Source organism: Homalodisca vitripennis, chromosome 1 (assembly GCF_021130785.1).
Source record: "Homalodisca vitripennis isolate AUS2020 chromosome 1, UT_GWSS_2.1, whole genome shotgun sequence".
In the NCBI taxonomy this organism is placed as follows: domain Eukaryota; kingdom Metazoa; phylum Arthropoda; class Insecta; order Hemiptera; family Cicadellidae; genus Homalodisca; species Homalodisca vitripennis.
In genome coordinates, this window is record NC_060207.1 from 119,647,139 (window position 1) to 119,673,217 (window position 26,079).

The window sequence follows — 26,079 nt, forward strand, 5'->3', positions numbered from 1 at the left end:
AAATGTACTCTACTTAAATTTAAAAATAGTTATGTGATTTATGATATTCCTAATATTGTACACTATAGCTAGAATAGTACAGGAATAAGTTGATTTAACAGTTTTCATCAAGTGAAACATTATTGAATAAATGAATTTTTTAATTTCAAAATTAGTTTACGATGTTTCAATCGCTTTCGATAAGTATGAATAATTTTGACATGAATAATGTCATTTCGATAATTAAGTGTAAGTTTCCTGGCCTCGGATAGGAGTGGAATGTAAGTTATTGAACAGAGTACAACATTTGAGCAGCGGTTAAGTATTGTGGTACAACTGAAATGGTTAAGTATAACTGAAATCATCCCACGGTCTCGCCCCTTATATACCAACTGGTTGAGAAAGGCTAATCCAACCTACATTGTCGTAAAAGATTGCATCGCGGTGCAGTCAGTGTTCTTGACATTTCTGCTCGACTCGAAAGTGCATCGCGGTGCAGTCAGTGTTCTTGACATTTCTGCTCGACTCGAAAGTGCATCGCGGTGCAGTCAGTGTTCTTGACATTTCTGCTCGACTCGAAAGTGCACCGCGGTGCAGTCAGTGTTCTTGACATTTCTGCTCGACTCGAAAGTGCACCGCGGTGCAGTCAGTGTTCTTGACATTTCTGCTCGACTCGAAAGTGCACCGCGGTGCAGTCAGTGTTCTTGACATTTCTGCTCGACTCGAAAGTGCACCGCGGTGCAGTCAGTGTTCTTGACATTTCTGCTCGACTCGAAAGTGCATCGCGGTGCAGTCAGTGACAGCTGACTCGAAAGTGCATTGCAGTCAGTGTTCTTGACATTTCTGCTCGACTCGAAAGTGCACGATGACAGCTCGCGAAAGTGCATCGCGGTGCAGTCAGTGTTCTTGACATTTCTGCTCGACTCGAAAGTGCATCGCGGTGCAGTCAGTGTTCTTGACATTTCTGCTCGACTCGAAAGTGCACCGCGGTGCAGTCAGTGTTCTTGACATTTCTGCTCGACTCGAAAGTGCACCGCGGTGCAGTCAGTGTTCTTGACATTTCTGCTCGACTCGAAAGTGCACCGCGGTGCAGTCAGTGTTCTTGACATTTCTGCTCGACTCGAAAGTGCATCGCGGTGCAGTCAGTGTTCTTGACATTTCTGCTCGACTCGAAAGTGCATCGCGGTGCAGTCAGTGTTCTTGACATTTCTGCTCGACTCGAAAGTGCACCGCGGTGCAGTCAGTGTTCTTGACATTTCTGCTCGACTCGAAAGTGCACCGCGGTGCAGTCAGTGTTCTTGACATTTCTGCTCGACTCGAAAGTGCACCGCGGTGCAGTCAGTGTTCTTGACATTTCTGCTCGACTCGAAAGTGCACCGCGGTGCAGTCAGTGTTCTTGACATTTCTGCTCGACTCGATGCAGTCAGTGTTCTTGACATTTCTGCTCGACTCGAAGTGCACCGCGGTGCAGTCAGTGTTCTTGACATTTCTGCTCGTGCAGTCAGTGTTCTTGACATTTCTGCTCGACTCGCAGTCAGTGTTCTTGACATTTCTGCTCGACTCGAAAGTGCATCGCGGTGCAGTCATTTCTGTGCATCGCGGTGCAGTCAGTGTTCTTGACATTTCTGCTCGACTCGAAAGTGCACCGCGGTGCAGTCAGTGTTCTTGACATTTCTGCTCGACTCGAAAGTTCACCGTGGTGCAGTGAATTAACTGCATCGCAATACTCGTTACTCAAGGACGGGACAACAACTCATAACACATTACTTGATTTCCACGGCACTATAAAATGGTGTTCGTTCACAATAATGTTATAATGTTCCCTTCTCTTCGTGGAGAAAGGAAGAGATTCAAAATTGGCTGTCTCGAAAAAACATACAATACTGTATGAAAGAAACGAAACCAGAACTTATAATGAGGGTTCTCCCATATAAAACCCAACAAAAGAACTTATGAACTCGACGTATTAGCCAATGAAATGGGATATACAGTTGTCAGGCTCCCTCCTTATCACTGCCAATACAATCCCATTGAAATGGTATGGGCTCAAGTGAAGGGAGAGGTAGCACGTAATAATAAGACATTTAAAATAACCGACGTTGAGAAACTTGTTCATGATGCTCTGGACAAAGTGACTAAAGAAGACTGGCAATCAAGAGTTCAGCACGCAGAAGCCTTGCAGCAAGCTGATTTTGAAAAGGAATGTATCCGCACAAGTGTTGTAGAGCAAATAATTATAAACTTAGCAGACAATTCTGACACAAGTAGCAGTGAGGTAGAAAGTGAAAATGAAGAAGACTCCGAGGTTTTGGCTACGATATTGCCGCCTGAGAGCGAATAAATAATATACAAGTGCAAAGGTAAGAATATTATTAAGTCAATCATGCTTTTTAACGTATTTCATTTTAAAATAGTAGGCCCTAAAAGTTATTTAGTAGAAAATTTGATTATTTCATAATTTAAAAATATAATTCTTCGATAATTTTAAAATTGATTATATTGTTATAATTTTTTAATTACTTTTATCAAGCAACACGTCAAGCAGTGTCCGATATAAGCAACATGTATATTAATTTTGTGTGTGTTTAGTAATCGTTTAAAATCACTGAAAAGATTGTTGTATCGTATGGAAATAAGCAAGTACTTTACTCTGACTAACTGACGGGACGATTTGTTTGTTTTAATCGATAGTTAGTTAGTAATAACACTAATAAACTATACAAGTAATTTAAATATAATATAGCAAACTGTCAACGCATTTTAAATATTGTTTTTCAATTATATTGATAAGTTTTAAATGTTCAGTATTAGTGTTAGTTGTGACAGCGCAGCGGTTTATCAGCCACAATGCGCCAGCCGTGCCGGGCGGCAGTGGCAGTTGTGTGGCAACGTCGCGCAGGCCTGTCCATTCTATTGGTCGCCGCCAACTGCACTCTCTGGTGGTTCCTTGTATAGAGGCCGTGAGGAACGAGGCGGTCCCTGACCTTGAGCAGAGAAAGCAGTTAGAACCGGATTTTCAGTGGTGGGGACGGCAGACGCTTTGTCGACCACCAACCACTAACACACGATCTCCCAGAAACCAGAGCCTGCGTTGCACGTTGGATCTGTTCCGCTGATTACAAACGTGAGTGTATTAGGTTTAATTTTGGTTCACTTTATAGATAAATTATCATATAAGTTTGGTTTTTCACAGTTAATTCTTGTTAAAACGTTATGAAATATGAACAGTATGCTTAAACTGTGGTACTTACTACATTTAAAACCATTCTTTGTTTAGTTAATAGTTTATAGAGTTTATTACCTTGTCATACAATTTTAAGGCCCGGGTGAGAACAAAGCTCATCAACAGGGCCTTATTTACCCACAATAACTAAATATACACAGAAACTGGATTCAACACGAACAGGATGTTATTTATTTATACATTTAAGGACATATACACCCAATTATTTAAGTGTTAGTTACACCAAGTTGTATTTTTATAATAATGTTTTTTATTTAACCATTTGAGTGCCAGGTATTTATCGGGTGGGTATATTGAAAAGTGCCAAGTATTTTTCTCGCGTTCTACCTAACTACGCTGCACACGCAACTTACACTAGTTCTTTTATTGTAATTCACTCTTATAGTCTAGCTACTATGTAATAACTATAAGCTTATAATTTCATTGTTTCTAGTAGAACAAAATAATTAAATCCAGATCATATAAAAAATGAAAACCTTGGTTGAATGATTGTAATGCATTAAAATTAAAGTTGTTAAAATTATTAAACACTATTACTTGTTTTAAGTTTGTTACAAAGTTTAAAATGTTAGGTAAAATATTTAATACATTTATTTTGTCAAAAAACTACAGGGTAAACACAAACACCTTTGGTTAAGTTGTAAATGTTTGATAAAACATACAATAATACAAATCAACTGTTACACTTCTTAAGTTAGATCTGAAGTATAGCTTTATTTTATTTGTAAAATGCTATTTTGCCATTGTTTTCCTTTTTTGTGTACGTGTTTCTTGATATATTTTCGTGTAACACATATCTTGATAACATAGTAATTCGGTTTATTTGTTTCATAGTGTACTCCTAATATTCTGGACAACAATGGTTAGGATATTTGGTTGAAATATTACTGTATTATTGTTATATATATATATAATTTCAGCTTCTGAATAAACTAAGTTAAATATTTACGTTTATTCGAGTGCAATTAATTATCGTAGGTTTTTCATACATTACTTTTAATCATATTATGCATAGGTTGATTCATGTAAGTACAAAATCTGTAATCTTCTACTCTTAATCATGCTAATATAAACTAAAAGGAAAAATACAATAACTTGTACCTAATTCGCCACAATATTTATTTTTGATTTACGTTACATTATTAACAAAATTAGAGACGTTACTTAATTTAATATACGGTAATCGTGACTGCCATATTTTGATACTATTAGTATGTTTATTGTCCATTTAATTTCTAATGCTTGTATAAGTTTTACAAGTTAATGAATTTAAGGTTTTTTGCTACAAACTACATACAGTATTATATTTTCACTTGCATTTGAATGTATATATTTTCGTTGAAAAACAGTTATATGAGATTTTTCATATCCCAAACGGTATAAATCAATCGATATTTTTGCATGTCTATGTTAAAAGTTATTAGTATACCTTATAAATTATTAAATAGCTAATTATCTTCTAACCAATTAATTCGCTCTGCCGGTCGCGCTCGGTAAAAATACGCAGTGCCTCAACTTACACACGTTCTGTCATTGTAATTAATTATAATTATATATATATATATATATATATATATATATATATATATATATAAATTATTTTACTATATATTGGTTCAATGAAGTTGAATGTACGAGACCAGGGAAGAGACGGTGCGCCTGAATTAGCACCCCCTGGACATAGCACCCCCTCGCTACTGACGTCATTTTGACGTCACGAAAGGGGGTGCTAAATCAGCGCAGTGACCGCGTCCAGGCCCTGAATAAGCACCCCCTTCGAATACGAGGGTCCTAATTCAGCGCCTTGACCGTGTTCATGTGCTGATTTAGCACCCCCTTCGAATAGGGGGGTACTAATTCAGCGCCTTGACCGTGCTCATGTGCTGATTTAGCACCCCCTTGAATCTGGGGGCTGCTAAATCAGCGCCGTATTGATGAGATGAATAATTACCCCAACGGAATAGAATAATAAACGTTTAACCATATTGCGATTTATTTTTCAATAAAATAAAATTATATATATATAATTATATATATAATTATATATATATATATATATATAATAATAATTTAAATATATTGCAATGAGTATATTTACTGCATTGCTGTGGTTTACTTAATATGTCAAAAACAAACAGTTCATTACCAATTGTAAAAATACTATGCATCAAATATACTTACGTAAAAAACTAGGTTCTAGGCATTCAAATACAGGTTTATTTTAAAGTAAAATTAATTTGAAATCATGGCACGAACAACGCAGAGGAACTGATATTGCGTAAATCCGGCATGTGTAATAAATATACATGGTCAGAGATTATATCAACCTATTAACTACTTTAAAAACAATTATTTATTTATTTTAATTTTTCGAATACCAATCAAAAGCGGGAAAATTTAGAACCGTGAATTTGTAATTTTGCGACGGCTAAGAGCCAATTATTTTTAAGGACGCATCATAAACTAAATTATACTATTTAAACTGAATAGTATAATTCAAACACACTTGACAAACAATTCAAATATTATTTTATATCTACAGGAATTAATATCATTTAGTTATATCCATATCAGTTAGTTCAACTATAATTTTTTTTAAAGCGTTGAGAACAATGTTAAAACACGTAGCAATAAATATACTACCGTATTTTCAAAAGCGTTATTGCTTATGTCAAAACATACATTTATATACTGAGTATTATGGATCTACATTGCTTAATTTCCCCTCTGTCGGTTAGTGTACGCTTTTTTGTTGTAGTTAAAAATGGAATATCTTGGAAAATCTAAAAGGAAAACCTAATAAATTTAATCCTACAAGTCTTGGTCAAAATTTTATGGCGGCTAAAAATATATTATGATGTTATCTTTTATACTTTCTAAATAGTGGCTATAAAAATATTTTACCTTTTACCTTTCACCTTCTTAAAATATGCAATTATTCTAAAATATTGCAAGAAAATGAATTTTAGAGGGTTCTATCACAAATATAATGACCAAATATATAAAATATCATATGCACAGATTTACTGTAACAAAACACTGTCGATATTGAGGTTCTCAACGAGTAGGTCACAATACGAAAATCGAATAAACGGCAGCTCTAGAATATCTTATATGCCAATTGTGCTCATATCTTAGTCCCTTCATTTAAAGTACAGGAAATACATTAATATCTGTTGCCAAGCAACTTTTTTTCTAATAAATTAAAAAACTACTAGAGATATTGCAAATTTATCAACAATGAACGCCTTTATGAACAATGAAGGACAAAAACAAACGTCTAATTAACAATAATAAACTGTTGTATTTATCATAAAGCTTAAATTTATTCACAATATATGTTAACCCTTAAAGCGCCGTAAGCGCATATGCGCGCGAGGATCGACTTTGCTCTGAACGCCGTAAGCGCGTAGACGCGCAATATACTTGTTTTTACTATTTTGCACTGTTAGTTCAGAGTTTGTCCGCTAGACTGTGAGGGGTGTATGTTACAGTAGTGTAGCGGGGCTGTGCCACATCACGTGACAATCTTTGTGTTTAACGATCGATACTGAACCGGTTTTTGTTGAACAGCTGGCAGTTTGGTAGTATTGCTCAACGCCGCAAGCGCATTTATGCGTACGTCACTGCCTCGCCGCGCGCCGGGCAGCTCTTGTGTTCTTCTTCATATCCTGTTGAAGCAGTGCGAATAGTTGATCGGTAAACTACTGTGTAGTTTTATGTGTTATATGATCATCTTTTTATGAAAGTTATATATTTATAAACTTTTGAAATAAACAGTTACTTGAATGGCGATAAAAATCTTTTTTCCTCGTAGAAATATTTTTACTCCTTATATTTATAATTACGTATTTTAGCTCTTGTTCCGAAATTCTACATTTATGTTTATTTTTTTTATTTAGGCTTGTTTTTACTCCAATAAGTGTTACAATATTTTATTTACTTCTATAAACATCTGAAAACCATTTTGTAATTATTATAAAAATAACACCCGTTAGAGGACTAAGAATTTGGAAAATATTTGGTTTTCAAATTTTTGGCATGTAAATTTAATTTTTTATTATAACTTTGTATTAAATATGTAATATACTTATTTTCTAGTTCTATTCTAGTACATATAAGCACGCAATGTCATCATAGATATACATAATAATAAAAGGAAACAGTAAGCATTGGGTAAAATTTATAATGGAGCTGGAACGCTACATAGTAAATCATGTGTATTTTGGGCAATAAATATGATAAAAGATATTTTTTTTGCAGTTTCTGTTTTATTTTGTTACCTAAAAAAAGAAATTAAAATTAGCGTTGAGAAAATCTAATTTTAATTTTTTATAATAAATGAGCGCTAATCCAGAGTTTAGCTGAAACTGTTTGGCGCTTTTAAGGGTTAAAAATCTAAATAAAGTGACTAGGTTATCTGTTATATATAAAGAATAATAAACAACAAGAAAATTCATACAGTAATATTCAGACAATAATGCTTTTATAGATGACAAAATCAAAGGTATGCGGTTTTATTGGAAATACATCTGATTGTCGCTTGACTAAATTTTCGTCAATAAATATGTCCTAAAACAACATATATTTAAATAAATTCATTAAACATCAAATATATGATTCTATTCTATCCTTAGATAGGCCTGAAACATGTATTTAAATTGTTTTGCATAATAAATGACAAAAATAAAAAATAGGGATAAGATACTCTAAAGCTGATGTTAATTTATTTTCACGGACCATGCTTTTTTTACAGTAAAGATGCGCTTAATGAGTTTATTTTCAGTTTGAATTAGATTTACTTTTAGTTTGAAATAGTATTTGAGTAATTAGATTTGTGATACAATCCACGATCAGATTTATTTTTGTATACCTGCTAGATTTTAAGACATTCAAAGTTAATCAGATATAATGGCCTCTATTTCGAAACTATTAATGAATATTTTTTATACCTGGCCTTATTACCACAAATATTTTATCCAAATTAGGTAGGATTTGTTTCTTCGTTTTAAGATATTAGAGCGAATTTGTCTATAAAAAACACACAGACTGACGGATAGGAAACTAAGTACCAAAGATCTATTTCCATATTCTGAAATGCGTTTGCCATGACCTGAGCAGTTGCGTTATATAGACATGTCCTAAGAATTACAGGACACTCTGTATATAAAAGTATTAAACAGAGTGTTCCACAACCTCTACCAATATTTTCAGACATTACTCATGGACCAAAGGCAAAAACAATTATATTCACCTTTCTAAAACTCAATAATTACTAAAATAACCACAATTTTGTTTTGTTTTGTCTTTTTTACTTTACTATTTATATTTGATGGATTGTTTAGGTTAAAATTTTGTATATACCTTTATAACCTTAAGTAATAATTACATAAAAAATTTTAATTTCTTAGAAGCTTTGTTTTCAAAATAGTGATTTCTAAAAAATCTTTAAGCGTAAATATCTTAAAAGCGATATATGGTAAAAAAGGTTACACAATTTAATTAAAAATCCAACGATACAAAGTTTTAAAAATTGGTTGTGAAATAAGGGAGATAGTTTGTTTCCAATTATTACTGTTTTTTAAAACCAATTACCAAACAATATCCGCTTTTATTATCTGACAGCACTGAATGTGGGCTGCAACAATCAGCTGTTTTGATTTTAGCTGCTCTAATCAGGTGATTTATATTGCTGAACTGTGGTCATAATATCCTTAATTATTTCTTAATATAAGTTTATTTTGATTACGACATAAAAATAAACACTCTATACATGTTGGTTACCTAGACCAAAAATTAAAAATGTCTTTATATTTCTATTTAATATTTTGTTTTTTAAATGGAAGACCTCAGACCTACTTCTGGCTTGTAAATTTATACGGAGTTTGTAGATATGCTATTGATTACGGTGGTAAACGTATATGCTTAAATGCACCAGTAAAGATTGCTATTTGTTGCAATTGTTAAGTTTGCTTTAACCGAGGTTTGAAGATTTTGTTCTACCCGGAAAATAAAACATTAAAAAACATAAAAGTTTACTGTATACAAAATGAAATATTATGTAAATATGTATACTATTCTTTTATTATTAATGAAGTAATATTTATGCTTCTATACATCTGTTAACTACCTAGTTTACAATTAATCAGTTATAAAAATTACAACGAATTGAAAATTAGAGTGTAACAACATTCATTAGGCTTTCCGATATAAATACCCTTAAAATAAAAGTACAGATAATGTGCAGTGTAATTTTAAATTTTACCTTTTTATAGACGCTTTATTAAAGAGTTCACTGAGATTTCACTCTTCATTTTACAATATTGTAAGAATGTTCATCCTTAAGTTTGACAGTTCCAGATACATGGGGTTAGAAGTGCACGTGTGACTAATGTAACACACAATAGTTAAAGATTCTTTAACTGCATACAAAAACGCGATTATTTTAAGTTTTTGTCCATACATCATTACCGTGTTCTAGTTTATCTTTTCTCTTTACTCGTGTAAAAGTATTCGTTACCTAGAGAGTATAACATGCCACACCTTGGGCCTGTACACTCAAACATTGTTTGATTTCTTCTTATATGTTTTACGAAATTTCATCAAACAAATTCACTATACATAATAAGTTATGTAATTATATAGGAATAACAACTGAGAATAACATCGATATTATTACTCGACCACTCGATACGGCCACATCCGTTCTGATCAGTGGGGTCGGTAGTGGACGGACAGGTTTCGTCAGCTTCGTCAAAATTATGGACATACAGTCATACAATCGATATTTGCAGGTTGATTTTACTCTGTATATTTCATATTTGGTAGACGGCCGATATATAACGAGCAACGATGTTAAGGCACGAATAAGGAGTTTCAAGTTTTTATATGTTTACTAACTGATACCCGCCCCTTCGTACGGAATTTTTGTAGAATAACTGGTACGCCATACATCTCCTTCATGTCTTTAAAAAAATGGCATACTGCTGATGAAATAAATTATGGTCATTGGAAAATATTCCAATTTTAATTTCAATGCGACATTCCATGATTTTTTGAACTGATGTTCTAAAGTAATTACAAATCACGATCCCTCCTTTCCTATAGTACTGTAGGTAATAACAGACTTATGATCCACATTTGAAAATAGGATTACTCATAAAAGGAGGTACAAAACATATATGTGAGAATATTTTACATGTAACAGTTTATATCACTTAATATGAAAGTCCCAATATGAATTCGATTATTCATTCTCGTAATATGACACTAATTATCATCGATACCGTTAGAAAAAGTACCAGTGAAAAAGTCGACCAAACATTCTTTTTACATTAACTAGTTAGGAAGAAACCTTTGCGGATTAATATACTTCATCCTTAGCTACCAATGCCTCATCCATAAGTTTTTTATCACAGTGTTAAGTTCATAAACTAATAATGTATATTCAATTTGTAGCCTCATGTGAAATATACCCTTCTTCCGACTCATCCAGAAGGGATATTGTGTATTTGATGTTCCTATATATTCCCTTAATTATGAACAATAGTTAGGCATGATTCTATAGGGGATATTTTACACGTAAGCAATAGTAATACTTATGGGCGTAACCTTGAGATATTTTTGTGAATACCATTCTACGGATTTTTTTGTAGTGTTAAGTCTATGGAGCTGATCCATTGTGCAGATGATTCACGGTACGCCTAATAGTGCATAAGATAAAAAGTTACAATCTAGTTTCTTACTGCAGATGGTTACGAGTAATTATTTAAGGGCAGGTACTGAAAAATTATTTCTGTAATAAATGACAAGTCAAAAACTGTAATTATCATGCTTCATCTGTTTCATTCCAGTAAAATGTAATTAATGTAATGAAATTTAATTAAAATTACATATGAAACAAAAATGCCACAAAGAAAAGTTTTATACTGTGTGACAGTGAACTATTTTGCCTAAAATACGAGCCTAAATTGTTTACAAAATTGTATTAGTTTTTTTAATTTGAGTTAATTAAACTAAAAAAATAAGACTCCATTTCCATGAAGCTATTAAATGAAATATATAGTTTAATTATGGATTCATATACAAATTACATAGTTTTAATTATATCTATAAACATGTTTCATTGAGTTTTCACGATTGGATTAAGCTTGAACTGTTAATGCTCAGTGAATACCCTTAACTAGACTATGAGTAGATCTTCCATTGGTATGGACGCCCAGTACTCAATACCTGTACAATAAAAATGACACAGCATAGATACTAGAGTAATTGTGTATAAAAACCATAATTATATTTTACCTTCCGTAATATTCTAAAAATCGACTCAAAAATAGCTTTTACTTTCACAAAAATGTATAACTGTATATACAGCTGTAAATATCTTATATTCGAGAGGAAAACAAATTATGGTAATTTTTATAGTATTCTTATAGTTGATATGAAAGAATTTAGCATACAATAATACAAATCTTATATCTCAAAAGAATGAATCTATACATCTAAATTAGGACAGTTAATTAAAATTAAAACAAGAGCAGCATTTATCATTAGTTTAAATTTGTCTCTAATTACTGTCTACTCGTAATTAAAAAACGTAAAGGGAAAAGAGCCTACATGGGCTTTAATGATCTGTGCGTAGAGAATTTTGTGTTTTATTAAATATATATTTAGCAGTGCGTTAATTTAATTTACAAACGTATTAACTGAAATAATAAACTGAAATAGAATAAATGAAGGATATGATTTAATTAATTATTTTAATAGGTGATTTTAGAAAAAAATAAGGAAGCAAAGTCACGAGTGAAAATCTATATAAAGAAATGCGAATGTTTGTTTGTATGTTCCGTTATAACTCTGGAACCAATGCACGAAACATCGTGAAATTTTGTACAGTGATTCTACACGTTCCTGGAAGTAACATAGGCATACTTTTAATGGTTTAGAATTATGATTTGGTCCGATTTAAATAGTTTATTTAATTAATTTTTTATTTATGAATTGTTGTTTTGTTGTTAGAGTGTTTTATATTGGATCCGGCAGATTGCACTACGACACGTAATACAAAGTGAACTGATACTTTCACCTGTTAACACTTTCAGCTGAAGTTCATCAAAGACACAGAAATATTTGTTTACATTAACATTTTTTGAAAATTATTATTGTAAAATGCTTAATCAGTAGTATAAGTATAGTATAGTATAGATCGCATAGAAGAAGTTTTTGCCTAATTTTAAATTTAAATTGCACCAATGATCAATAAACTATCTAATGCAATGAAAATACTATTAAACGCTGTTTTAAAAACCACCTCTACGCACAAAGCCGTGAATTTTTGCACGTAGGGTAATCGAATTCGGTTAGATCGAAGGTAAATGAAAAGAGCTGAAACAGCACGCTTTATGATCGAAATTGGTTTTCGTTGATACATTTTCTTGATCGGGGCACAAGGCAAACTTCACAATAATACGGGATATATCTTAGACAGAAAATTAATTTTAACAGACCGAATTTGATTCTTTATAACCTAATTAGTTCATCGAGATTCATCCATATAAATTAATTGTACTGAATAACTGATCAACACCTAGCAAAACCACGAAAGAGAGATGAAGGAAATAATATGGTACATACCTTCATAATGCGCCCAAGAGGCTCACGAAGGAACGACTATCAATTATATCAGGAGTGTTCAAAATGTGATAGAATAAGAATACGTGAATATAGTGTACTGTTTTTCAACAGGAAATTGCGTGCGAAGCCGCGGGCAACTGCTAGTTATTACACAAATATGGCAATGAGTGTGAGAGGGAGGAGTACTAAGGTCTATTAGCCTTGTTAGTCGGAGCATTATTATGTAATATTAAGTCTATGGTAATTTTGAAGAGAAAGTAGCCATATTTGATTATTATATTATTTAATCGTTTATCGAAAATTGCAAAACAATCGAAGATAGTAGCTTATAAGTGGCAGCGTCACAAAAATCCAGATAACAACTATTATATTTATGATTAAATTGAATATGTAAAAGATAAATATCCTTTTTGCTGGTTAAATGCTAGGGGGTGCTAATTCAGTGACTGAGCCATGTCCATGCGCTGAATAAGCACCCCCTTGGAACAGGGGGGTGTTAATTCAGGGCCTCGACCATGTTCATGCGCTGATTTAGCACCCCCTTGTAGTCGGGGGGTGCTAATTCAGTGCCTGGTCCGTGTCCGTGCGCTGAATTAGCACCCCCCTGCCGTGACGTCAGAGCCCGAGGGGATGCTTATTCCAGGGGGTGCTAAAGCAGCGTCCCCGAAGAGACACCTGGGCACCGGCGGCGCGGGATTGTTTGTTGCACAGTTACTTGGTGAAGGTCATTGTCTGACTCGCCGTCACTGCCACCAACCATTTCACAAGGCTCTGGTTAGTGGCGTAGCGAAGGGGGGGGGTCCAGGGGGCCCGGACCCCCCGAAATTTTAAGATATATAAAAAAATAAAGCATGGAGCAGGAGAAAAGGGGAAAGGTTATCATTACTCTTGTCTACAAACATTAAATTGATTGATTTAATTGATTAAAGTGACCGTTGTTAAAAATATAATTGTCCTTTCGTTTAAATCATAAAGTATCAAATGATACTTTTGGGCTCGGCCTTTCGGATAGTGTAGTATAATCACGGCATTTATATAGGGCGCGGTTTGTTCAAATTCGTCTTGGGGACGTATAATGACTGCTTAGAATTAAGTTACGACGTTGATTTTAGGTTTCATCAAACTGTAGACGTGTATATAATTATCGAAAAAAATATAAACAATTACTTTCAGTCGGAAAATACACTTGAAAAACTCTACCGATTAGAACTTCAACTAATTTGGACTTCAGTGATTGAGGTAAACGTGGTGTTTTCGATTGAGTTAGGACGACGATTTTTTGTTATCATGAAACTGTACACTGTACTTATATAATTATCGAGAAAAAATCACTTCCTGTCGATTTTGGATTTCAATGGTTGAGTGGTTGGGTAAAAGTGGTACTGTACTTAGAATTATGTTAGGACGTTGATTTTAGATATTAATTCAACGCCGACTAATACATATATAATTATCGAAAAAAAAACAATAAAACGCTTTCGGTCGGCAAATACCGAGGAAAAGCTCTACTGATTGAGATTTTGACGATGTTGGATTTCAGTGGTTGAGTGGTTGAGGTAAAAGTGGTACTTAGAATTATGTTAGGACGTTGATTTTATATACTAATTCAACGCCGACTAATACATGTATAATTATCGAAAAAAAAAATAAAACGCTTTCGGTCGGCAAATACCGAGGAAAAGCTCTACTGAGTGAGATTTTGACGATGTTGGATTTCAGTGGTTGAGTGGTTGAGGTAAAAGTGGTACTTAGAATTATGTTAGGACGTTGATTTTATATACTAATTCAACGCCGACTAATACATGTATAATTATCGAAAAAAAAAAAAAAAACAATAAAACGCTTCCGGTCGGCAAATACCGAGGAAAAGCTCTACTGAGTGAGATTTTGACGATGTTGGATTTCAGTGGTTGAGTGGTTGGGGTAAAAGTGGTACTTAGAATTATGTTAGGACGTTGATTTTAGGTATCAATTGAACGCCGACTAATACCTATATCATTATCAAAGAAAAAATTGAAAAAAATCACTTCCGGTCGGATAATACAGAGGAAAAGCTCTACTGATTGAGATTTTGACGATTTTGGATTTCACTGGTTGAATGGTTGGGGTAAAAGTGGTACTTAGAATTATTTTAGGACGTTGATTTTAGGTATCAATTGAACGCCGACTAATACCTATATCATTATCAAAGAAAAAATTGAAAAAAATCACTTCCGGTCGGATAATACACTGGAAAAAACTCTACAGATAAGAAGTTCCGACTACTTTGGATGTCACTGACTGAGGTATTATTTCATTTTCCTTAGTATATTCCGATAGGAAGTGATTATTTTTGTTTTTTTCTCTCGATAATTATATAAGTATTAGTCGGCGTTGAATTAATACCTAAAATCAATGTCCTAACATAATTATAAGTAGGCTACCACTTTTATATCAACCAGTGCAATCCAAAATCGTCAAAATCTCAATCAGTAGAGCTTTTCCTCGGTATTTTCCGACCGGAAGTGTTTTATTGTTCTTTTCTCGATAATTATATATGTATTAGTCGGCGTTGAATTAATATATAAAGTCAACGTCCTAACATAATTCTAAGTACCACTTTTATCTCAACCACTCAACCTGTGAAATCCAAAATCGTCAAAACTTGAATCTATAGATAGCTTTTCTTTGGTATTTACCGACCGGAAGTGATTTTTTTTTCATAACTATATAGGTAGCCGAGTACACTTTAATGATAACAAAAATCGTCGTCCTAACTCAATAAAAATATCACGTATACCTCAATAAAGCCGCGTTTACACCGGAGTTGGCAACCAATGATTACAGACTTTTATCGGCAATTTTTAGTCGAACGCCTTAAAACAACTGCAACTCGCATTGCCAACTGTAGTTGCAGACCGATTTTACGAGTTGGCAACCAAAATTTGGTTTTCCGACTGAAATCGGTAAAGATCAAAAGCGGTTGCCAACCTCGGTCGGCAATACGAGTTGCAATGCCAAATTGAGCGGCGACTTGAGTCTGCAACAAACCCCGCTACCCCTGCCACCTATCGGCTCCACGTGGTCGATAGGTATTTAACATTTACTCACCTGTATGCTATACTTCAGGAAACATATCAAAGCCTCACAAACATCTGGTACAAAGAGAGATATCGCACTTTTTGAAACTTTAAACAAATAACCGATGCTTGTATAAGAGTCGCCAGTTGCCAAAAATCGCAAAGTTATAGCTTACCTTTCACGCACTGGAATTGTTTTCCTGTAGTTAGTATCCTTTTTTCTAATTATGTGTCCAATACCAACAATTAAAAATTCAAAATCGTTGCTCGACATTCTTAAACAGTTTTTTATACTGCCATCGCATCTTAATTCTCCCGTCAAAGGATCTGTATCATCCCTATTTAAGTCACTCAATAGATCGCTCTTGCTCTTGCCTGCAATGAAAGTCGAACCCAAGTCTTATCCGTCTTCTCAATTTACATAGCACAACACACGCTGCCGCAGCAAGTACAACCTCTTCCGCACTCGACATTCTATATACTGTCAAAAACTGTATTTAATTATCCTCTTAATTCTCCCGTCAAAGGATCTGTAATTCATCCCCTATTTAAGTCACTCAATAGATCCGCTCTTGCTCTTGCCTGCAATGAAAGTCGAACCCAAGTCTTATCCGTCTTCTCAATTTACATTAGGCACAAACACACGCTGCCGCAGCAAGTATCATACCTCTTCCGCACTCGACAATTCTATATACTGTCAAAAACTGATATTAAAAGTAACTTTTTGGTTGCAAGTTACAGTTATTGAGCAAACTGTGTTCATGGTTGCAGATACAAATTGCAAACTTCCATCGGCAACTAGCGTTGGCAATCGGAGTTGGCAATTTTTGGTTGGCAATTCCGGTGTAAACGCGGTTAACCGAAGTCCGAAGTAGTTGAAGTTCTAATCATTAGAGTTTTTCAGGTGTATTTTATTTCCGACCGAAAGTGATTTTTTATTTTTCCGATAAATAGGCCGATAATATACTCGTCTATAGTGTAATGATACAAAAATCGTCATTATAACTCATTCATAAATACCTCAATCAGTGAAATCCAAAGTAGCCGAACTTCTAATCAGTAGAGTTTTTCTGGTGCATTTCCCGACCGTTAGTTTGATCTGTACCCGAGCAACGCTCGAAAATTGCCCTCCTTTTCTAAAGGGTTTTCGGCCGTCAGTGGCCCACGCCGTGGGTGCTGTATTTGAGCCGCGGCCTGTCACTCAGCAAGAACTTATTAGTGTAATAACTGCAATGAAAGGTGGATCCGCACCTGGGTGGGACTTAATTCGAACTAAAATGATTAAAGGTTACATTTATTGCTTATCTCAACCTCTTTTACACATTATAAACCTTAGCATTCGAATTGGAATATTTCCAAACTCTTTCAAAATTGCAAAGGTGGTACCTATATTTAAATCCGGGTAAAAAAAACACACATTTACTGATTATAGACATATCTCCCTTCTAATCTCACTTTCCAAAGTCATAGAGAAGTGTTTAAAACCGACTAACTATTTCGACCAGCAGAATATTAATCCAGGAACTCAGTATGGGTTTAGAAATAAAATGTAATACTATATATATTGGTGACATCAATCTAGATATTTTAAAAGACTCTGGTGAAGTCCCTTGCATATAAGAATACAATGGTTAGTAATGGTTTTGTCTCACTTATAAACGCGCCTACAAGATTGGTATCCGATAGCTGTATTGATCATATTTTTATTAGGAATCGTAAAACTATGTATTTCAAAAGCTCTATTTTTGATATTTATCTGACGGATCATTGTGTATTAGATCTAAGTTTTGAAGCTGACATTAGGTCAGATGTACTTAGTAAGAGAGCTAGTGAGATAGAAGACAAGTACTTTGTAGACACCGAAATGGTGAAAAATATGTTAAAAATTAACTTTGGATGGATTGTTTTACATGTACTAACGTCAATGAATGCTATGAAAAATTCCATAATATTTTGTTATGCATTGTAAGTAGCTGTAAGAAAAAAGTCGATACTACATCAAAATACGAGAAAGCCAGGTTAATTAGCCCTTGGATAACAAATATAATTGTAAGGAAAATTGACAAAAGAAAAATGCTCTATAGGAAGTATAAGAGAAAACCATATGATAACAATTTTAAAGACTATTATTAACAATTTTGTGACAATTTGAGGAATGAGATTGACCAAGCCAAACACCAATATTACGCTAACAAAATCGGGAACTGTAACGGTGATCCTACACAGCAATAGAAAGTTATTAATAGCATTACGGGTACCAGTACTAAGAAAGGTGTGGGTAAGATTGAGCTGGACGACGGTGAGATAATTGAGGAACCGAGTATTGTTGCTCAAGAGATATATCTTATCGCTGTGCAGTGTGGTGTCCAGGTGGTGGACCGAGGTCAATGCCAGGTGCGCCCGCATGACGGTAACAACTGTCGAACCGCCTCTTCGGCATTAGCTAGTGTTCATTCATTTTTTATATTGCCGGTCACAGAAAGTGAAGTAATTGATACCATCTTACACCTAAAAAACAAAAGATCGTCCGGGTATGACTCTTTTACTGTTACACTGATTAAGAAGATTTCTGTTAATATTGCTCCAATTCTGACTCATATAATTAATTTTAGTTTTAATTCCGGCGTTTTTTCCAGAAAATTGAGATTAAGTTGTTCCAATATATAAAAACAAAGGTTCTATAAAACTAGACAGTCTCAGACCTACAAGTTGATTATCCGTGTTTTCTAAAAATTTTTGAAAAACTAATGATAAAAAAGGCTTACTAATTATCTTGGAAATATGAACTTTTTAACGAGAGCCGGTACGGTTTTAGGACAAGTAAATCCACCGAAGAAGCCATTACTAATATAACAGATCGTATTTACAGTAGTGTTAATGAAAATCAGAAAACAACAGTATTATTTATTGATTTTAGAAAAGCTTTTGACTTAGTTAACCATACTATATTATTAAAAAAACCAGAAAAGGTGGGAGTTAGAGGTGTGGCGTTAAACTGGTTTGAAAGTTTTCTGGTAAACAGAATACAGCTAGTAGGCTACGTATTAAAGACTGTCTAAGCTCCCCTCTAACAGTGAAGTCGGGAGTACCCCAAGGATCGGTTTTGTCAGCAACGCTATTTTTGGTCTTTATAAATGATTTATTAGAAAGTAAATTTTTCGGTAAAGTAAATGCTTTTGCGGATGGTGTTGCTTTGTCATATTCTTAAGCGGAGGTTGCAGTATTATACGATCAGATAAGTTGTGACCTAAATCTCTTAAAAAATTGGTGCTTTAAAAATGATATGCGGGTTAACGTTACAAAAACCAAATATATGAATTTTGGATTTAGAGATTTTTATTTCCCATTACAATTAAAATACCACAGAACAAATTGTACCCCAGATCTGTGTAACTGTCAATGTGTAGAGAAAGTAAACATTTTTAAATATCTCGGCGTTACCATGGATAATAAATTAATTTGAGAGAATCATATCACGGATTTGCATAGCAAATTAAGATCTACGATTATAATTTTTTATTTTCTCAGAAATTTTTGTGATACGAACTTGATGCGAACATTATACTTTGCCCCAATACAATCAAGATTGCAGTATGCTGTACATCGCTGGGGAGTTACATACAAGTATTTAATCAATAAATTAAAAACAACACAAAACTACTTGATTCGTATAATATTGAACAAAAATAGAAGAGAAAGTGCTTTCCCACCGTATGATCAGTTAAAAATCTTGCCGGTAGAACATTTGTATGTATATAAAGTATTACGATTTTTTTATTTGCGCGGTGGAAATGTTGGAACAAATGATTTGTTGCACAGGACTAGGAGTATAGATAACAGAAATTTCAGAATACCGAAAGTAAACAAAGAATCTTTTAGGAAATCCATTCAGTATATAGGTCCGAAGCTTTTTAATCAGATTCAAAGCGAAATAAAATCATGCAATATCTTGAACTGTTTTTCTAAAATGCTGAAAGCTTGGCTTTTGATACATCTTAATCTTACTTGGTGATTTAACAAATGTTTTGAAATAGTATACTAAATTCTGAATTTATTTTATTTTACCATTATTACAACTTTTTGTCATTTTCCTTGTAATTGGTATTAGCCAAACTTTTAATTAATATATCAGATTTATTGTGAATATAGGTTAGTGAATGGCAAGTTTGTATAATTATTGTATTGTATATTTATGTATACTATGTGTATGTGTGTATAAATGTGTACTGTTTCTCATTATATGCCTCTGGACGTTTGAATCAGATGTAGACGTCGTGGAGAGCAGCTTGTTGGTTGGAATATTGTTTTTATTAGGAAAGGGCTATTTTATTCTATTTTTGTAAATTGTTTTGTTTTTGTTACGCTGACCAGCTACTGGATTTTGGTCAGTGTAATTCCAAAGAATATATATTGTTTTGTATTTGTTTGTAAATAGTGGAAAATAAAGTATTATTATTATTATTATTGATTAGATAAAAACACTTCAAATGCGCTATTTGATATAAAAAAATCTATCTCAAGCCAAATCACTGAAAAGAGACGTATTCTGGTCACCTTTTTAGACTTAGCTAAAGCTTTTGACTCAGTTGAGAGATCTAAGCTAATTTTCAAGTTAGACATGGTTGGCGTAAAAAATAAATCATTAGAGTGGTTTAAGAGTTATTTTCAAAATAGACGACAAATGGTTTCCATTAAGGGAATATGTATTAGTGATTTTATCGAGGTACCTTATGGAGTTGTACAGGGGAGTACACTAGAGCCACTCTTATTTTTAATATATTATATTAATAATATCTCTAAACTTGAACCAAAAGGTAAAATAATTTTGTTTGCTGATGACACGGCCGTGGTTTGTTATGGCTGCACTTGGGATGAAGCTTATTCGAACGAATCCGAGGTCAGCAGGCGTAAAAGATTGGTTTGATCACAATTCTTTAACTGTCAATATTAGTAAAACAAAATCTATGCCTATAGTTTGTACCGTAATCATACCGAAGCTCTGTATGCCGAATGTCCAGTGTTAAATGTTAGGCAGTTATATATTAAAAAACTGTATTATTATAATCAAAATTAACAAGACCGAAATTTTGTCTGATATACGACATAGCTACACAACGAGACACCCCTAGGCTAAGTCATAGTTCGGAACTTGTTAACTCATTTTATCTTGCTCAAATTATCTCTAGAAACTTCCCCGAGGAATTAAAGAAAGAGAGAGAGTGGCAGTGTGGCTGTTTCCAAACGAAGGGTGAGTCGGCGGTTATACCGCATTGGCTGGGAGACTGCTGAGAGGCTGTTGCGTTCTCCTTATATTTAAATAATTTGATAAGTGCCTAGGAACATTGGCTGCATTATGTATTCTGACGGAAAGTCTAAATTAAAGTTATTTTAAATGGTAAAAATGATTTTTATTCGATTATTTCAGTACAGACCTATAGTCTTTGGGGGGAATATTCCCCAGTTAAACCTTCTGTAATTTGTAAATTTAATCATATATCTTTTGGAATTAACATATTTTGATTTGATTTGTTCTGCATATAAAAGGGCATACGGGTAACAGTAGTTGTACTAAATGTACAATCGAAGGTGACTATGTGGAACGAAGAACTTGTTTTCCTTTTCAAAAGAAATTATTCTCAGGAGTGATGAGGATTTTATGTCTCAAAAGGATGAAGACTTCCGTGTTGGTACTTCAATTTTGACAGAAATTCCAAATTTTAACCCAGTACAAAATGCACCTAGTATGTCTAGGTGTAATCAAAAAATTATTAGGATTATGGCTGTCTGAGCCATTATCTGTCAGGGTGCCGGGATTTCATGTACGAGTAATTTCTACCATATTAAAATCTTTAAAAAAAACTCTGTACCCATAGAATTCGCAAGAAAACCTAGAGAATTAAATTACTGGAAGCGGTGGAAAGCAACTGAACTTAGACAATTTTTACTATACACCGGGCCTTTCGTCTTGCGGAATTTCTTAAAAGAAAATGTTTACGAGAATGTTTTATGTCTGTATGTTTCTATATATATCTATTGGCTGGTCCAAAATATTCACCAGACCTTGAAAATTAGATTTATGCCCAGTTACAACTCTTTTATTTTTCAGACTTCCGACAAGAATAAAACTGACGAGGAAGGTGAATTCAATTTATTAGGAAAAAAGAGGATTTGTGGAATAGATTTTCAGCGTGTTTAAATAATGAACGAACAAGATTCTTCGATATATCCGCACCTGTACGTTGCCAACACGATCGATCTTCCACAAGAATACTTCACCGGAGGATTTCTACAACAGGACCCCGTCAGTCACTTGGAACGACCGGTAAGGGGGCCATCATATCCATTTTTCTGTTTTCTAATCATAATATCATTCAATCCGCTTTGTTAAAATACATATACCATATTCAGTAAACAAAAACTGAAGTTCAATCTTTAAAGGAAGATATTTGATTATTCATATGTTTAGGTTTCGTTATTTTTGGAAAACAAGACTTTTACATTGAATGAATAATCCGAGTGGTCACTCCCAGTTGATTGTCAATAATATTGATTTTCTACATTTAAAGTATTGAAAAGCTGTTTCAATCTTCAATTTTAATGTGAGAAATTCGTTCGAGTGTATTTTACACTCCCAGAAACTTGGTAATACTTTATTTTCAACATTTACAATACGGAAACGCTAATCGAATTTTTAGTAGCTGATTCCAAGTAAATTCTTATTTAGATTTTTAAACGCTGAACAAAATTCGCTCATCACTTTATTAAAGCGGGAGTTCACGCCAAATCGGTAAAAGATTATTTTTTATTTGCCTTTTTGTATATTTTGGTTCTATATTCAGTTTTGAACATAAAAATATCAGATATAAGGTCCTACGATTTTTAAAACTTTAAAATAATATATTTGAAGTTCATAGTTTAGGATTGATTTTTCTGTTTTATATGTGAAAGTAGCAGTAGACAACACTTTGTCAGCATTTCTTTACGATCTATGTTTGTAAATCATTAAAAACTAAAGCTAAATCAAAGGCTAAGTTAGCTGGTGAGAAACAACGGGTACACTGATAAAGTACACTGTTTTGGTTTTTTTTTTTCGATTCCCGAAAGTTGTATTTTTTTACCTTGGAAATTACACAGCTCAGCTTCTACAACACATAGAGTTATGATTCTTTTTGTTTGTTTTGTTTATTTGGTTCCCCTCTGTGATCTGTAGGATGGATTTAAAGAAGGAAAATCAAGCTTTTACATTATACAATGAAACCCATCCTACTACCCACGGGGTTAACAAAAGATTTTTAATTTCTTCATGAAACCCCCCCCTTAATTAAGTTCTATCAATCCGAAGGAACATGGTTATACGATACAAATGGGTCGTATTTCAGTAGGAAATAGATTTATTAAACTGCGAAATGGTAAAGTCGATTTCGTTGTAGACAAAATAATCCAAACAACATGTAGACTGTTTACCGTGTAAAATGACTTGTTGTCTCTTGCAGGAAGAGTACGTCCCGCAACTGAGTAATATGGAAGACCACTACCAACAACAACCGTCGTCTTCCACCCACGTGTTCGCCAATCCCATGGACCGCCACGGGTGCATGGTGGAAAGCGTATGCCGGTTGCGGTGGAAAAAAATCTCGAAAAACGACAGACCACCCACGGCCGTCACGGGAAACGAGCACTCTGACGGAGGAGAAGAGGTCCAGTCGCCGGTCGCCCCTACCGACACCCGTGACAACAATCGTAAGGGGTCCGTCGGGAAGAGGAGAAAGCGGGCATCTTCGAGGTCTTCCTCGTCGTCTTCCGAACGATCGTCGTCGCCCCTGAGGAGTGGTAGCGACGGACGGAAGAAGACTAAGGAGCGGCGTTCAAGAAGTAAGCGCCGGTCACAGCCCCCCCAGTCGGTCTCCTACAGCGACGCGTCCCCGAGAGTCTCCCGAGAAGCGTGGCAACCCTACGCCGACCCGCCCACAGCACCCGCCGACCCGCCCACAGCACCCGCAGAAAAGACACGCGGTAACCAAGGGTCTCAACAACGATCTCTTCGAGTCCATGCGCCACAAGATGCCGGAGTCCGCCTCCAGAGCCGCCTCACTCGTCTCCGAAATATCATCGGTCTCCACATCGAAGAGGCGCTCACCGGCGCCGTTCGTCCTGGGGGATTTCGTTCCTAAACATTTGCAAGGCAAGGAGGTATGCACAAAAACCATATGTGCGATTCAAACCTTGCGGAACGTAAAAAGGAGGGACCGCATCGAGGCGGTGAGACTCATAGTCCACGTGGCACCCTAGCCTCTCGGCGGACAAAACCAAGAACAACAACAACCACCTCTCCCGCCCAATTACCCGTGTTTCGACCACTACTGTTACCTGTTCTCCGGTGAAGAAAAATCCTTCGGTTACAACTACCAGATCCCTTGAGTCCCTCAGAAAATCAACATTGAAGTCGCCACACACTATGAGACTGTTAAAACCCCGAGCATGACCATCAACAAGCGATTCAAACGCATCAATGAAAGAATCAATGCTGGAACTAGGAGATCGGTACACTGCAGCCACCACAATCCTATCAGAAAAAGCAAGCTTAATTGTGACAGCACAACATTCAAAACTGAAAGGTACACTAAGGTCACAAAGTCGAGATTCAAAGCTATACTGCAGCTATACGAGATTGGTAGGCCTGGCCTAGTTAAGATTGATAGTACAATTAATGTTCTCCGTAAAATTCTTTATTTTAAAATGTAAACAACAGTCTAAGCGAATCTTTATATAGTGCGGGCAACAGGCTGAGTGCTTCCGGTTTCCGTGATAACATAACCGCTGCAGCACGTGAGTGAGTTGTTTGAATATTGAAGACTCTTGTGATTCACTTTCTAAAAATAGGCCTCTTGATAACGGCAAACAACAAGGTCACGTTCAACGACAACCAGATTCGCGCATGCGCACAAGCGACCATTTTTGCCAACATTGCGAATCTAATATTCCCAACTCACCTGATCATTCCCACTAAGAGCTAGCCGGTGGCCAGTTGATAACAACGTTTTCATCTACGCCTTCAATCCGTGGATGCACTTACCAATCGCTACTGCACTGCACACTGCATTGCTGCTAGTGAGGGCGCTAATAATATTACTGATTTCAGCTGACTTTAGCTGTAATCGAAAACTTAACCTTAAATATATATAATATAATTTTATTACACGGACAAGATCCAAATGGACTTTAATATTGAATTGACGAAAAACGGAAAAAACCGTTTATTACATTTTAAAAATCACAAGTATAGAGAAGCCTACTCAATTTAAAAATGGGGACGTAATATGGGGCATCAATTAAAACAGATGCCAATAAATCATCTATATCCATAGTAAAAAGCACGCACAGTGGTCCACACCCTGTAACAATGCGGTCCTTCCCTTCTCCAGAACAGCAAAGAAAGACACTCGACGCTATCACAACTCCTGCTAAGGAGGTCGTGAGCCCTTGTACAACAGCTTGTGCGTCGCCGCCTCGCCCATCCGTATCTCCCGCACCTGCTCTATCGGCTTCAACGCCTACGCCTCTCACATCTGATGCCCACACTTCCGAGCAACCAACGACAAACAGAAGACCTGGAAGCTGAGAATTGCACAACTCAAGAAGCGAATAGAAGACCTTAGTTTTTCAGACCACACAATCAAAAAATGATGCCCGTCTTCTCCAATATACCAGTGAGAGATCTTCTCGACCAACACTTCGGAGAGTGTCAAAACAGTCATTGGAAACACGGAGACATCTCAGGAAACACCAGCAACACTAAAAGATTGCTCTGTACATTGTGATCCTGTATCAACCAACTACGAACGAAGCGCAGAAGATAGAGAGCTAATTGACAGCCTCAAAAACGACCATCCAGGTTTTGGAAGCGGAGTTGGAATGCCTCAGATCGGAATGCAAACTATGCATGTGCAAGAACAGTGGTCCCGTGGTCGACTTATGTTAAAAAGAGGAGCCTGCCAATGGACTTGCAAAATAAATTCCTACCTCTTGACTCGGACAATAATGAACGGAAAACAAACAAAACTGGAGAAGAGACAATCTACACAAAATAAAAACAAAAAGAAGAAAAAAGAAAAAAGTAAACACTGGAACTGGACACTGGCAAACAAAGAAAAAGAAGGACCACGC

The 26,079-nt window shown here is 35.1% G+C and overlaps 1 protein-coding gene across 2 annotated transcripts; it reads left to right on the forward strand.

Moving 5' to 3' along the window:
• Positions 1-3,005: 3,005 nt before the first annotated feature.
• Positions 3,006-25,771, forward strand: LOC124370579. Of its 2 annotated transcripts, XM_046828880.1 has the most exons (3): positions 3,006-3,103; positions 22,022-22,237; positions 23,409-25,771. In XM_046828880.1, exons 2-3 carry the CDS (start codon positions 22,115-22,117, stop codon positions 24,084-24,086), a joined length of 801 nt encoding a protein of 266 aa, XP_046684836.1. In that variant the 5' UTR covers positions 3,006-3,103; positions 22,022-22,114; the 3' UTR covers positions 24,087-25,771. The 2 variants fall into 2 exon arrangements, with proteins under 2 accessions (XP_046684836.1, XP_046684831.1); XM_046828875.1 differs by lacking the exon at positions 3,006-3,103 and having other exon boundaries at positions 20,068-22,237.
• Positions 25,772-26,079: the final 308 nt, after the last annotated feature.

What these genes read in the sequence shown, in the direction of transcription:
- LOC124370579 (XM_046828880.1), top strand. Translation starts at nt 22,115, where the DNA reads ATGAACGAACAAGATTCTTCGATATATCCGCACCTGTACGTTGCCAAC. An exon ending in TCAGTCACTTGGAACGACCG is followed by an intron (nt 22,238 to 23,408) that starts GTAAGGGGGCCA and finishes TGTCTCTTGCAG; the next exon opens with GAAGAGTACGTCCCGCAACT.